The sequence below is a fragment of the Heptranchias perlo genome, chromosome 36 (assembly GCF_035084215.1).
Source record: "Heptranchias perlo isolate sHepPer1 chromosome 36, sHepPer1.hap1, whole genome shotgun sequence".
Lineage (NCBI taxonomy): Eukaryota > Metazoa > Chordata > Chondrichthyes > Hexanchiformes > Hexanchidae > Heptranchias > Heptranchias perlo.
The window spans coordinates 5802961-5819236 of record NC_090360.1 but is presented as its reverse complement, the minus strand read 5'-3'; the positions used below and the strand labels follow the sequence as shown (position 1 = coordinate 5819236).

Below are 16276 nucleotides of genomic sequence, written 5' to 3'. Positions count from 1 at the left end.
TATTTGATGTGCAACTGTATACCGTTCTAGTTCAGCAGGGTAAAGGTTAAAGCAGTGATTTTTCTGTGTAAGGGACCCTCTGAAAATATTGATGTATTATTGGGGGGGGGTTGGGGGGGGGGCCCTGACCTCACTTCCAAAAGACAGCAACAACTACCCAAAAGGAAACCGTGCTGTCTTTACAGAAATCAGGGTTGTTAACAAACAACAAGAGGAATGAAATCCTAGTAAATCAACAAACACAAGCAAAATACAAAATTCTGCAGATACTGTGCTCACCGCACGCAGTGTGTCCGACATTAGACAAATAGAAATCTGGTGACGACATGGAGCTCCCAGGGTCATCCTGTGGAGTTCTGTTTGAAAATCTGTGGGTTAAAGCAATAGTCATAGTATTTGTTGCGCTAACTATAAGGGTGGAGTTTCTGTTTATTCAGTAGGGTAAGGATTAGTGTTGATTGTAGTATTCGTTGTGTAGTTGCACAGAGTTCCTGTTTAGCTGGGAGTGTGTTTTTTTTCCTCATTGAGATGAGCCAAACTCACAGTAGTCTTAAGTGTATCCAGAGGGGAAATATCCCACCCTTTTGTAGGTCACAGTGCTAATACTTTCCTTTCTGTTACAGAAATGTGAAAATTACCATTTTGGTGAGGTGGAGCTGAACACCGTGCACATCTCCCAGAGGTTCTCCGCCGACAGTTCTGGGTTCTATTCTTCTTCTGGCGTCATTAACTTTTCGTAGAGTACGGTGTTGTTGAGTCATGACTAACGCAAGATAACGGTCCCCAAAAAGCACGACTGAAAGATGAGTCTTGCTGCTCGCTCACTGCTCAACTTGGAAACTCGGCAGAGCAAACTTACCGGCCGGTTAATCGCAAATGCACTTGGGTTTCTACAGTGATCCATTTCCCTCCTTTCTTTGGGAGTAAGGAGCTGAGCCGAATTGATGTGCCTTTGCAAGAACAGTGATGGTGACGCATTGGAGACAGCATAAGAAGACCTGATTTCACGTCATAAGCCAAAAGTCATCCCCGTTTTGCACAGTAAAATTTTTGCTAAAATATACTTAATTTTTGGTGAACTTCTTTCGCCTCAGGGTGTGAGATGCTGACACTGAAAAATGGATCACTTTCCCATTTTGAGCACCTATTGCAAGTGTAGAGTATTCCGTCAGTCTCAGCATGGCAGAGTAAAGCTCCCCGCACGTTGCCTCAAGTGCACCTCAGAAGAATACCTCCTATTGCACCAGTTTGACATTTTCTCCATACCAGTCATCCTGTGCTCTCTCTGTCAGATCGCCGTTTTATTTATTTTTTGCCATGGGCCTATAATTGAGACTGGCCACACATTTTGTAGAGGACCCATCTGGCCAACAGACAGAGGAAACTTTCTTAAGACCGTCGTCCATCCAGACTTGATTCTAAACCAAATCCTAGAAGTGAGAGGGCAATTTGGACTCACTGCTTTACCCAGCCCCATGATTGCTGTAAACTGTCTCGGTATGTAGAACAACAATTTGCATTTATATAGTGCCTTTTAAAGTAACAAAACATCCTGAGGCGCTTGAACAGTTGCAGGATTAGAAACAGAACCTAGGATGAGAGGGTTGTCCTATGAGGAGAGATTGAGTAGAATGGGCCTATACTCTCTGGAGTTTGGAAGAATGAGAGGTGATCTCATTGAAACATATAAGATTCTGAGAGGGCTTGGCAGGGTAGATGCTGAGAGGCTGTTTCCCCTGGCTGGAGAGTCCAGAACTAGGGGAGGACAGTCTCAGGATAAGGGGTCGGCCATTTAGGACTGAGATGAGGAGAAATTTCTTCACTCAGAGGGCTGTGGCATTCTCTACCCAGAGGGCTGTGGATGCTAAGTTGTTGAGTATATTCAGTACTGAGATCAATAGATTTTTGGAATCAAGGGATATGGGGATCGGGCAGGAAAGTGGAGTTGAGGTCAAAGATCAGCCATGATCTTATTAAATGGTGGAGCAGGCTCGAGGGGCCGTATGGCCTACTCCTGCTTCTGTTTCTTATGTTCTTAGAACAGTTGTGGGAAGTATTTGGTTGCGGCATGTTGTGATAAGTTAATAGTGGGACGCAGCAGATGCAGTTATCATGTAGCAAATAAATCATCACAGACAAGAAAAGCTAATGTGCCCATGTAATTCCCTGCAGAATATAGTCTGTTGGACTTTTCCTTGTCCTACAGCTGGAACAACTGTGGAAATTCAGGCCATGGTGCAGGGTAGCCATTTTGAAGTATAAATTCAGCCATGCACTGCAGCTTTCCTGTAGGAAAAGGAAAGAATCAAATGGTGCATATTATTCAACGAGGCAGGTCGCTCAAAATGTCTACCCCTCCTTCTTTCCCCCCCCCCCCCTCCCCCCATCATTGCTCAATGCCCACGTTAAGACCAGGAACTTGTAGACCAGGTGTGTCATTGAGGGCCACGTAAGTGTATACCATGGAGCCTTGTGCGTCACATGTTAAGTTTTTAATCAAAATTCCCAACACAAGCTGCAAATACGAACAGAACTTGGTGGATTGATTTAGGATTTATCCAGACAGAGGAGACTTTCTTAAGACCATCGTCCATCCAGAATGGATTCAAAACCAAATCCTACAAGTGAGAGGGCAATGTGCTAACTCACTGCTTCACCCAGCCCCATGATTACTGTAAACGGCTGTACATTCTATGTTTCTCTATGAAATATAATTGCAAATAGAACTGACTTATGGATCGGATTGGCCAGACTCGTTCCCATGGCCCAGAGGCTGTAGTTTCGACATCGGCTGGAGCAGGCCTTTTGGGGCAAAGCCCTGTGACTGCTTTTCTCATAGTTGGATTTACGGACGCCCAAGAGAATTCGTCCCAAATCGCTCTGCTTTTTGACTCTTGCCGTTGTCCGTGTTTTACAAAAACACCTGAAGGGGGCAGGAGGAGAAAGTTCATACTCTGCAATACAGTGCCATAGGGGTAAATGTTATGAATGTCCCTACACTAGCTACTGGCTCAGCCCCCCCATTATAGGCCAGTAAAGTGTCTTGCACTCATTTTGCTGTGTGCTTATGGGGGGAGGCATAGTGGCCAAAAGGCAAATTGAGAATCACAATTACACACGTCATTCTTCCGTGGAACCTGACCCCGGATATTAATAGAGTGGTTTCCACAGCACCGGGGGGGGGGGCCCTGGGCGCTGTCGCAGAACCAATTCTTGATGCAATTCTACAATTCAAAAGCACCATTGGATACACTTTGCAGCCAAGCCACCATCTGTTGGAGCATTTAAAAATAAATGAGCTTTCTGTTGTTGTTTCTATCTGCCACATTGTCTCCTTGAGCCAGCCCAATAATTACCTTCAATTCATATGAATTTATCGTCATCACTGTCGTTCTGCCAGCAGCCAAGGGGAAAAAATAGTGAAACGAGCAAAACTATGGCAAGCTGAAATAAAAACAGAAAATGCTGGCAAACACTCAGTAGGTCGGGCAGCATCTGTGGGGAGAGAAACAGAGTTAACATTTCAGGTCGATGACCTTTCATCAGAACTGGAAGATGTTAGAGGTGAGCAGTTTTTAAGCAAGTACAGAGCCAGAGAAAAGGGGGCAGAGAAAGAACCAAAGATAGAGGTTTGTGATAGGGTGCAGGGCAGGGGTGATTAAATAACACAAGGGATGATGGTGCAAGGCACAAGAGGGTGATAATGGAACAAGTATAGAAACAAAAGGTAGGTCCGGAGAAGTTATAAATGGTTACAGCAGAATAACAGAGGGGGAGGGAAGCATGGACAGGGTTGCCATGGCGTGGGAATGTGGCAGAAGAAAGATGGGGAGGCCCCAGGGGTACGGACCCCCGCCCCTGCCAACCATCTACCGATAGGGGATCCCCACCCCAAGCATCAGCCCAGCCTAAGGGAATTGAGGGATATGGGGATCAGGCAGGAAAGTGGAGTTGAGGTCGAAGATCAGCCATGATCTTATTGAATGGTGGAGCAGGCTCGAGGATCTGTATGACCTACTCCTGCTCCTATTTCTTATGATTTCCACTACACTACCATACCCTGAGCTAGGGTCTATCGTATTGAATCTATATTAGTGTGTGTCTATATTGTTTCCTCAGTAGTGAAGGGGACAGTCTTCCCTCTAATGTCCATGAGCCCTAGGGCAATCCCATAACATCTGCAAGAGTAAGTGTCAGCCTCACCATTGTGGTGTCAACATGAATTAATTCTGAGCAATTTCCACCACTTGAGCATAGTAAAGTCTGTTTAAAAGATGTTTCCACTTGCAGGGGAGACCTGAACAAGGGGCCATAAATATAAGATAGTCACTAATAAATCCAATAGGGAATTCAGGAGAAACTTCTTTATCCAGAGAGTGGTTTGAATGTGGAACTCGCTGCCACAAGGAGTAGTTGAGACAAATAGCAGAGATGCATTTAAGAGGAAGCTAGACAAACGCACAAGGGAGAAAGGAATAGAAGGTTATGTTGTTGGGATTCAATGAAGTTGGGAGGGAGATCATAAACACCGGCATAGACCTGTTGGGCTGAATGGCCTGTTTCTGTGCTGTACATTCTCTATGTTAAAAATAGTTGTCTGACTCAGATGGAGCCAAGCACTGCCTGTAGCTGTCTTCATATCCACAGTAGCTGTGGAGCCAAGTTGTTTCCTCAAGCTACATTAGTGTTTTCAGCTTGATGTTTACTGGAATCAATTATTAAGGTACTCAAATTACCAGAGAAAATTGGCCGGATGAAAAAATTATTAAGATGTTCCGCCTGAAGTTATCTGAATTATTCTCTGCACTGCACTAAGGAATGACAACTACAGACGAGAATGGCAAGTTCTTTTGAAGAAAAATAAAATGTAAGTGTCTGCTTGGCTCAATTGGTGGAGTAGGAAAGTAGCTTTGAGCATTATGCCAACATTTGAGCTCCAGTGAGGCTCCAGTGCAGTACTGACGGAATGCTGCATTGTTACAAGGACTGTCCTTCACGTGAGGCATTAAACCAAGACCCTGCCTGTTAAGAACGGGTGTAGGCCATTCAGCCCCTCAGGCCTGCTGCACCATTCCATAGCTGATTTGTACCTCAACTCCATTTACCCGCTTTTGTTCCATATCCCTTGATACCCTTGCCTAACAAAAATCTGTCGATCTCAGTCCTGAAAGCCCCGTTTGTCCCAGCATCCACAGCCATATGGGGAAGAGAGTTCCAGATTTCTACTACCCTGTTCAGGTAGATTTTAAAGATCCCTTGGCCCTACTTGAAGAAGAGCAGGGAAGTTCTCTTGTCCTGGCCAACACTCCTCCCTGACCCAACAACACTGAGGGAAAAAAACAGCTTACTTGCAAGTTATCCCATTACAGCCTTGATCTAGACATGGTCGCAAGATCTGAATGGCAGAGGAGAGGTGAGAGTAAGTGCTCTTGACATCAAGACAGCATTTGACCTGAGTTTGGCACCAAGGAACCCTTACAAAACACCGGTCAATGGGGATCAAAATGAAAACCCTCCAGTGGCTGGAGTCATACCTGACACAAGGGAAGATGGTAGTGGTTATTGAAGGTTAGTCATCGCATCTGCAGGACATCACTGCAGGAGTTCCACAGGGACCTCCAAAGCCCAGCCATCTCCATCTGCTTCATCAGTGACCTTCCCTCTGCCATAAGGTCAGGAGTGGGGCTGTTCACATGCTGCTACATTTTCTGGCTGTGAGTACTTAGCTTGACATAGTGGCCAGTAAGCAGGGTTTCACATTGCTGAACTTATTGGACCATTTGCAGCAATTAGGAAATTCTAGCATACAGAAATTAAAATGACAATTGTGACTTTCAAACAACCATACCTCTACAAACTTTGAGTAAGTGCAACCATTTATTTTCTGTTAACTCTTAAAATAAAGCAGGCAGTAGTGGACACCATCAGTGAGTCCCTTCCCACTGGTGTGCACCATCAGTGAGTCCCTTCCCACTGGTGTGCACCATCAGTGAGTCCCTTCCCACTGGTGTGCACCAGATCTAACTAAGCTTTTTGTCTTTGTGGAAGTTTCAGGGGCCATATATAAAATTTAAATCCACATTCCCAATAATTTGCTATATCTCAAGTTGCTGACAGATCTTGATGCTCTGATTTAGGATTTATTTACTAATGAGGCAACAGCATTATGAACAGCCCTTTTGAAATCTCCAGGCTCATGAAATTGGAATGGGATAAAGCAGTGAATAAGAAATATATGTAGAAATGACAAGTTACCTGGACTTCAAGGGCTGGATTGGAGAGAATGGGAGCTGCATGTGGCCTACTGGCCCCAATTTGGACATTGGTGTACCCCATCAGCGCAAAAGAAAGACTTGCATTTATATAACATCTTTCATGACCTCAGGACATCCCAAAGCGCTTTACAGCCAATTAATTACTTTTGAAGTGTAGTCACTGTTATAATGTAGGAAACACGGCAGCCAAATTGCTCACAGCAAGGTCCCACAAACAGCAATGAGATAATGACCACATAATCTGTTTTTTAGTCGTGTTGGTTGAGGGACAGTGCAGCACTCCCTGTTTGGAGTGTCAACCTAGATTTTGTGCTCAAGTCTCTGGAGTGAGACTTGAACCCACAACTTGCTGACTCAGAAGCGAGACTGCTGCCAACTGAGGGAACCAAACTAATTCCTATTCATTCTCATTACGTAGAATAACAATGCACCACATGACTTCCCGGGCACTGCCTCTGCAGACAACAACAAATTTAAATAGGTTGAGAGACCTCGACAGTGCAAATTGTACATGGCTCATTGTTGGGGGTTGGATCGATGGATCAAATAGCCTTTTCCCGTTCCCTACTTTCTTATGTTCTTACAAGCAAGACTAATTGCAACTTTAGTTTAGTAAAAATATTGACTAGGTGGCAGTCAACACCAGGTAGTGGATATGCTGTACATGAATCTCCCTGCCGGTCACTGACATTGACCGAGTGCTTCTATCTGACTAATGTTGGATAAAGTGTTAGCCTCCTTGGCTTTGCAGAGGAGACTTTCAATTAAGGATTATTCTCTAATGGTTCAAATTTGTCAAATTTGGAAGTTGCAGGAAACATTAAAGTGTGCTGCCTGATCCTCCTATCCCACAGCACCATTCTCCTTTAGTTATCAGCACTCTAACTGCAGTTGATTCCACTGCCAAGTTTCTCCCAGAGACAATTGCACATTAGAATTCTAATCTCTTCTGTGCAAAGTGTATGTTTCTGTTAGGTGTTACCTGTTGTTTTTTTGTGTAGAATGGATTTCTGAATAAATGCTAGATGAATTGTGATGCAACGATTTGCTAATTGACCAATTTTAGCTGGAGTTTATAGAAATTCTGATCCAACTGTCATTCAATGCCAAGAGCACGTCGCATTTCTTGGCAAAGGGGTTGTGTGTTCATCAGGATTCAACAGCATGATAATAATTTGTGTAATAATCGGAAACAGTTCTCAATCTTGGGAGTTTTGCCACGCTTTAAAAATGAGAAAGATGCTTGTTTTTTTACTCCCAAATGCTTTCCTTTGTTTTAATAAAGGTCAGAAATTGCCTTTGCAAATGCAAAGATGTATGCACCTACTAATTGCTGCCATAATGATTAGGTGTTTGGAGTGACACAAAGGCAGATTGCCTCTGATTTATCCCAGTTTCCCTATAGGATGTCATGATGAAATTGTACAGCGCTATGATCAGACCACACCTTGAGTTTTGTGTCCAATTTTGGTCACCGATACACATGGGAAACATTCAAGTCCTGGAGGCAAAGCAGAGAAGATTAATCCCTAGTCTCAGAGGATTCAGATATGAGGAGAGGCTGGAGGAACTGGAACTCTTCACCCTTGAAAGTTGGCAACTGAGAGATACCCTCATAGATGTATATAAGATAGTAAAAAGTACAGAAAGGCGAAATCCACAACAGTACTTCAAGTTAAACCATGATGACAGCAACAACTGAACTTGTATAGTGTTTTTAACATAATGAAATAGCCCAAGGAGTAAGGAACACTGGGCCAGTATTGAAAAGTTATATGGGATGACTGAAACGTTGGTTGAAGAGATGGGTTTTGAGAAGGTTTTTAAAAGGTGGAGAAGTTTAGGGAAGGAATCCCAAAGAATAGGACCATGGTGACTGAAAGCTCTGCCACCAATGGTAGGTGTTCATGTCACGCTACACGTTACCCCACCAGCGAACAAATGTTATCTGTTTTTAATACAACGGGTCATTTGCTGTCTTTTCGATGTTTCTGCCTCTTTTTTTTTGGTGGTTTGTATATTCGGAGACCTTGTAGGTAACACCTGTCTGTCTGCACACTGATTGCCTTGGCAACGGGCAGTTGAAAACACTGTCTGTAATCACCAAGTATTGTTCTGTGATTTATAAATGCGAAAGGTTCGAGGATTTCATTTCCACAACATTCACCTGAGGAAGGAGGAAGCCTCCGAAAGCTTGTGAATTTCAAATAAAATTGCTGGACTATAACTTGGTGTTGTAAAATTGTTTACAATTGTCAACCCCAGTCCATCACCAGCATCTCCACACCAATGGTAGGGGAAGGGAAAGCGGACTAACTAAGGGTTCTGGAGTCAGAGGAACAGGGCATTTAGCAGGGATTATAGGACTGGAGGAGATGGGAGAGGCAGGGAAGTGTGAAGCCATGGAGGACTTTTAAACAAGGACAAGGATTTTAAATTTAATGCGTTGGGAGCAGGTCAGCAAGGATGGGGGTGATAGGCGAGCAGGACTTAGTGTGACATGAGCAACAGAGTTTTGGACATGTTGGAGCTTATGGAGGGAGGAGGACAGGAGATCAGCAAAGTGGGTGTTGGTATAGTTGAATCTGGAGGTAACAAATGTATGTATAAGGGTTTAGGCAGCAGAGGGGCCAAGATAGGGACGGAGACAAGCAAGATTGTGACGGTGGAACTAAGTGATCCTGGTGATGGAAAGCATATAGGGCTTAAAGATCAGCTCACCATCAAACAGGATGCCACAGTTGTGAAGAGTACGGTTTAGCCTGAGAGAGTGGCTGGGAAGGAAATGGAGTTTGTCATGAGGGCTGAAGGTTGAGCTGGAGAAAATTGTGACTTATCTGAGACTAGATGTCAGACAGGCAGTCGCAAAAGCAGTTGGAGAGTCAAGAGAAGTGGTGGAGAGATAGAGCTGTTTGCCATTGCCATTCATATGGAAGTCAGCCCTGTGCCTACAGATGATTGTGCTGAGAAGCAGCGTGTAGATCAGGTAAAGGAGCGGGCCAAGGATAGGTTCTTGGAGGACTTCCAAGGAAACAGTGCAAGGAAGAGAAGAGAAAGCATTGCTGGAGATGTACTGGTTGCGTTCAGATTGGTAGGAATGAAACCATACAAGGGCAGTCCCACAGGGCTGGATGACAGAGGAGAAATGTTGAAGCAGAATGATTTGATCAATCATCTTTAATGTTGCAGAAAGGACAAAGAAGGGAATAATACACCACAGTCACAGAGGATGTCTTCATGACTTTGGCCACAGGAGAAAGGGGCAGAGCTGCAAAATATAAATGTAGAACTGATGTCAAGATCTACATGTGGAATAGGTTCCAAGTAGGGTGGTGGAGGTAAACATCCTGGAATAATTTATAGAATCATAGAATCATAGAAGTTACAACATGGAAACAGGCCCTTCGGCCCAACATGTCCATGTCGCCCAGTTTATACCACTAAGCTAGTCCCAATTGCCTGCACTTGGCCCATATCCCTCGATACCCATCTTACCCATGTAAAATTTATGGAACAGCTGGATGCTATGATGGGGGAACAGGATGCTAAGGTGGCCATAATAGCCTTCATCCATGTCTATCTGTGTTATCTTGTGAAATAAATTCACTGCAGAAAATTAGTCTATCAGTATCATATACTATACCAGTGTCCTCATTTCCTGATTGGGGCTTCTCCAATAGACTGTTCATGTACCTTTCTGTACACGCAAAGGAGTGAAAATACATCACGAAAACAATGGCATTCTTTTTGCTTTTTTTTCAAATGCTGTCCCCTCCTCTCCTGAAAGCATTTATTCACATTAGGGTATATTCCACAAACATCTCCCATACCCTCGACAAAGTAACCATTCTTCATGTGTGAGTCTAGACAGTGAGTCAGTCAGCTATTCGACTGTGGAGGGCAACACAGCAGAGCCCCATCCTGTCCTGGCCCGATGCCCACAAACATGCACTGATCAGAAGCAGGAACCTGGCTTGAATGACTTTATTTTAGAAAGGTATAAGCCTGCTCCCTCTTTTATTCTATGCTCCACAGAAGGCCAAATCCCTCCCCTGCACATTTGACAGCAGTCAGATTTTCATCAATGATCATTCCTCAGAATAAATCCTCAGCCAGTTTTGCATAGTTGGTCAGCTCTCCACTTGAAAGAGTTCGGAGAAGAGTGCCAAGTATGATTCCACGTCTTAGGGGACTAGGTTAGGATGAAAGGCTCAGGCAACTGGACTTATTTTTTGCTGGAGAAAGGACACATGATGCAAGCCTTTATAATAATGAAAGGTCGAAGTGAAGTATAGACAAGCAACTTGTTTAGCTTGAGTAGTGAGAACTGAAATTGAGAATACAATTACAAAATTTACAAGCCTCAAGCAAGATTAGAGATTAGAACATTTTTTTCCCAAAGGATGCTGTGGGTGCGGAACAAACTCCCGGGAAAAGTAGTTAATTGTGGATCAACTGGTGCCATTACGGACTTCAAGTTACGAGGAGAGATTACACAAATCTTTAGAGTTTAGAAGGTTAAGGGGTGACCTGATCGAAGTTTATAAGATATTAGGGGGAACAGATAGGGCGGATAGAGAGAAACTATTTCCGCTGGTTGGGGATTCTAGGAGTAGGGGGCACAGTCTAAAAATTAGAGCCAGACCTTTCAGGAGTGAGATCAGAAAACATTTCTACACACAAAGGGTGGTAGAAGTTTGGAACTCTCTTCCGCAAACGGCAATTGATGCTAGCTCAATTGCTAAATTTAATTCTGAGATAGATAGCTTTTTGGCAACCAAAGGTATTAAGGGATATGGGCCAAAGGCAGGTATATGGAGCTAGATCACAGATCAGCCATGATCTTATCAAATGGCGGAGCAGGCTCGAGGGGCTGAATGGCCTACTCCTGTTCCTATACTCCTATGTTCCTATTAAGAAGGTACAGTTGAGAAAGCGGGTTGAGGGATACAGAGCTATTGCTGGATCTGTTTTATTCACCTGGGGGTTAGGAAGAGTGTAGAGATCTTAGCTGAGGTGGAAGAGGGAATTCATAGTTGAGGTAGTCATGCATGGACAGTGGAAAGAGTGGGCTTGATGGGCCGAATGGCCTCGCACCATTCCAAGCTCCTTACGTTCTTGTATCCAGCTGCCTTATAAGCCCAGCAACCCACTGGCACCCACCCCAATCCATCGCCGGAACTGCTGCAGTGTTCTACATCTGCATTTTAGTCCAATTTCACCAGGGTGTTTCTGAGGACTTATACTATAATCATTTATTATAATTATCGATAATTTATTAAAATTCCTGTTTGTCAGGCCCACTCAGTCACACCTTGTGACATTTAGTAAATGCTTCGCTGACGTTCAGTAACACCTAAAGGTAACATCCAAAGTCCAACAGTAATGCCTGCTCCTATCACCTTTTGATAGTTACCACCCTGATGCCTGCTATTCAGCCCTCCCACCACTGCTGGTGCTGTGATGGGAGTCACCCAGGTCCATCCTCCATTTTGTTTTTTTCTATTGGCTGACTTCAAGAACTTCAAAGGTGGTGATTAACTATTAAATATGAAACAAATATAATTATTATTTTCTCCTGTGCTGGGCTTTCTCAGTGGTTCTTTGCCCAACAAATAAATAAATTGGTGCTTCTCGTCTGGCTTAAGCCAGATTTCTCCCCTATTAAGTAACTTAATAAATAATCGCCTCCCCAACTCAGTGAATAAATCAAAGCTGGGCTATCCTTTGCTGCCAATATAGGTATCCACTACCCAATAAATTATAAAGGAATGTGTTTTGTGTGGTTTCTGTGACCAACCCCATGGTAGGTCTGCCAGTATAGACATTGTGTGCGTGCATCAGAGTTTTGAGTCTGTTACACTTTGTTATAGATTCAAAATATTTTTTTTGAAAAGGAAGAAAGCCCATCATTGCCTCCTACCACCAATCTGCAGGAAAACAATTAAAAATAAAAGGGAATGACTCACAATGATTTGAGGGGTTAAGTGCGGATATAATGGTTTCAAAGAAATAAAGAATAACTTGCATTTATATAGCGCCTTTTCACAACCTCAGGATGTCCCAAAGCGCTTTGCAGCCAAAGATGTACCTTTTGAAGTGCAGTCACTGTTGTGGGGAAACATGGCAGCCAATGTGCGCACAGCAAGCTCCCACAAACAGCATTGAGGTACATGACCAGATTACTCTCTGGCTGGCCTCAGAATATGCCTATTTAAAGCAATTAGACTGTGCGGCATCAAAGGCCAGGCCCGACTACACACAATTACAATTTAGCTTCAGAATAATACATTGCGTAGAAGGTGGTTTAATGCTCCTGTGGTACTTGCCGGGATATAAATATAAATTGTAAAATTAACGTTACTATTCCTGATGAATTTGTAAGAGTTTGTCAGATATTTCAGAGTTTATGAACTAGTGATTGGAATCTCTAACGCAGCTGGTCCCACCTCCCTCCATTGATGTCTCGGGTTGAGGCAGAGTGATGGATGTGAAAGTGAGTGAGCCCATTTTCTCAGTTACTGTCTCAATGGGCTGACGAGGAAATGGGGGACATACTGCAGGTGGGTGGCGATGAGCAGCTCCATTCAGTTCAGCAAGACACCCACAGAATGGCCAGTAATGCAGCTCTGCTACTAATTGATTTTTTAATACACCTGATTTAGCACCAACACTGCCACACTGATGCAAACAGTTCTTCCAATTTTATTTTAACAGCTTATTTATTCCTCATTTCCGGTGCTAATTCATGATCAATATTACATGATGTTGCAAATAAATAGTAATCACAAATATTTTTATCTTACATCTTTACATGTGTGCTCAGAGCGTGTGTCCAGAACCTGACACCTCTGTAATTTTTCTTCTACAATTCTCTTCTTTCCTGAGGATGGTACAGACTCATCCTGGGGTACAGTTCCCCAGGTGTTGGGATGCTGACTCTTGCTGGGACATAGTTCCCCATGTGCTGGGATGCTGACTCTTGCTGGGATATAGCTCCCCAGGTGCTGGGATGCTGACTCTTGCTGGGATATAGCTCCCCAGGTGCTGGGATGCTGACTCATGCTGGGATATAGTTCCCCATGTGCTGGGATGCTGACTCTTGCTGGGATATAGTTCCCCATGTGCTGGGATGCTGACTCTTGCTGGGATATAGTTCCCCATGTGCTGGGATGCTGACTCGTGCTGGGATATAGTTCCCCATGTGCTGGGATGCTGACTCGTGCTGGGATACAGTTGCATGGATACTGGTTGCCTCCAGTACCTCACCATAGAGACCACTCTTCCTGCTTCAGCCTGGGAAGTGAGTACCGTTGGAGGTGAAACTATCAGATTTACTAATGGCTGGTTGAAATGCAGCTTTGGAGGATATTTGTTAGCAGGAATTCCGCCTCTCAGTCCCAGGTACCACATGGGTTGTGGAGACCATGGGAAGTGGAGGAAAAACAGATAAATTTTGTATCAACACAAAAATATTTACAACTGAAAGCTGCTCAGAGAACATGCAGCAATGGAATGCAATCTCTGGAGATCATCAATTCATTTCCATCCCTGGTTAAACCTTTCAGCCTTTGTGGAAGAATAAGCTGATGTTCCTGCTTATTTACAATTTTAAAGTGGGAGTTTGCATCTCCTGTCAGCCTTAAGGGATTAAAATTACTTACAGCAATGATCCCTCTGCCTCTCTTTGTCCCCTCTCCTGAAATTTAATTTTAAGGATGTTCATCATTTTTCTTAATGTAACACAATACCATTTAATGTGTGTCTCAGCTTCAGGGAATAGAAAATACTTTTAAAAAAATGCTTGTGCATGTGTATGTGTGTGAGTATGCATGTATGTATGTGTATGTGTATGTATGCTTGTGTATGTGTGTATAAATATGTGTGTGTGTATGTGTATGTATGTGTGGGTGTGTATGTATGTATATGTATGTGTGTATATATGTGTGTATATGTATGTGTGTGGATGTGTATATATATGTCTGTGTATATGTGTATGTATGTATATATATGTGTGCATGTGTGTGTATATATGTGTGTATATGTTTATGTATGTGTATATATGCGTGTATATGTATGTGTGTACATTTATATGTTTGTATATGTATGTGTGTGCATATGTATGTGTGTGTATGTGTGTATATGTATGTGTGTGTATATGTATGTGTGTGTATATGTATGTGTGTATGTATGTGTGTGTATATGTTTGTGTGTGTATATGTTTGTGTATGTGTGAGAGAGTGAATTAGCGATGTGCTGTGTGTGATTTGGCGCAGACTCACAGAGTCTGAGATTAGAGAGAGGGAGAGGGAGGGGGCGGGTGGAGTGATTGGAAATATAATCAGCTCGCATTTCACAGCAACCAACCTGCGGGAGAAGTCGCATCACTGCGGCCTCGGAGAATGTTGAAGCCACTGAACTTTCTCCTTATCCCTCTGCTGCTGAGGGCGGCTGCGGACACAGACAGTCCTGAAAAAGGGGGGAATAACGGGAATTTTCTGCAAGATGAGCAATGGCTGTCCAGCGTCTCCCAGTACAGCCAGCAGATCAAAGACTGGAACCGATTCAGAGACGTGAGTTCGCACATTGAATTTCAACCAAATATATATATATATATATATATAAATGAGAAACTGATTTGCTCCCATTTAAAATACCGCAGAAGAATGAGTAAAAAAAAACTACTCAGAAAATAATAATAAATGGCAATGATTGGAGATCTGGGGCTCAGGTCTGACTGTGGGGATAGAATAATGTGTGGAATTGTAATTATTAGGGAAATGCACCAATGTTTTTTTCTTTGGCTTGTCTGAATTCACCTGTCGTTACAGTGAGAATATTGACCATTGCACCATTGCATATACAGGAGATCTCCTTCAGTTTAGTATAAATTCCTGGTCGATTCTAATCGATTTGGAAATCAATTTGTCAGGTTTGGGTCTTTGCAATAGGAAAAACAAGGATGGATTTCACACATTTTAACAGTTGGATTTTTTTTATGTGTATATGGCTATTTCATCACCTGAGATTGTGTGGGGGGGTGGGAGAACCAGATGATGTAGATATTTAATTCCTACATTGCATCTGTTGTGATGGGTTCTAAAAGATTATTTTTTTTTTGGAGGTGGGAGGGGGATTGAGGTGTTGGATTCTGCAGATCCTCAGACACAAACCTTCGGGGAAGGGGCTCAGGAGGAGTCCGGCAGTGTTAGTCCAGTAATCGGGGCTCTTGGTGTCGAAGGACGTGGTTCCTGGGCTCAGTCCCAGTTCCCAGTTCTTACCTGCGTCATTCCCCTCGCCCACCATGCAAAGCCGCCCAGGTTTGGATCTGTTAATGGACCCAGTTGTTATTATTTTTTTTTACCCCCCAAAAAAAAAACTTTAATTAAGATGGTCCTATCACTCAGGAGGCAGGCGTGAGTTATGTAGATTATCTGCAGACACTGTTGTCTGGCTGGCACCAGTATGATGGCAGTTTGCAAGCTTGGAAGGGACAGGTTTGATACGCACTGAATTTTAAAAATTGAACTCCTTTTTGCAGCGTTTCAGCTTGCCTCCATTCTCGATTCATAAAATGCTGGAAGTACACATCAGGTCAGTCAACATCTGTATAGAGGAAAGACAGGGGATGAGGTTTCAGGTGTGTATCTTTCATCACCTTCACGGTGCACACCTGAGACGTCAGAAACTGCCCTTTCTCTCTAGGGATGGTGACTGACCTTTTTTTTTAGATTATATATAGGTTCTGAAATGGTTTGAGCATCACCTCCCTCTGAAAAGAGGTTTAAGTTGAACAGAATGCAAGGGCACAATTACAAACGCATAGATTTGATTAAGAGGGAGCTGAATTTGTGGAACAGACTCCCCAGGGAGACAGTGGACGTGGGTAGTGGGGTTCATTTGGTGAGGGAAGCAATTGATTTTAGCATTGTCATTGTTTGCACTTTGGGACCAACTGAGTCTTGCATTTATATAGCGCCTTTCACAATCTCAGGACGTCC

At 43.4% G+C, this 16276-nt stretch overlaps 2 protein-coding genes across 4 annotated transcripts in view; both read left to right on the top strand.

Moving 5' to 3' along the window:
- Positions 1 to 1063, top strand: part of ascc1 (activating signal cointegrator 1 complex subunit 1) — a 34505-nt gene extending 33442 nt beyond the window's left edge. For all 3 annotated transcript variants that reach the window (XM_067972436.1, XM_067972437.1, XM_067972438.1), the window contains one exon: positions 624 to 1063. In XM_067972436.1, the coding sequence (XP_067828537.1) occupies positions 624 to 740 (117 nt within the window). In that variant the 3' untranslated portion in view covers positions 741 to 1063. The remainder of the gene's footprint in view (positions 1 to 623) is intronic.
- Positions 1064 to 14589: 13526 nt separating this feature from the next.
- The window catches only part of spock2 (SPARC (osteonectin), cwcv and kazal like domains proteoglycan 2), a 54372-nt gene continuing 52685 nt past the window's right edge, over positions 14590 to 16276 (top strand). The window contains exon 1 of the mRNA XM_067972432.1: positions 14590 to 14848. Within this exon, the coding sequence (XP_067828533.1) occupies positions 14678 to 14848 (171 nt within the window). The 5' untranslated portion in view covers positions 14590 to 14677. The remainder of the gene's footprint in view (positions 14849 to 16276) is intronic.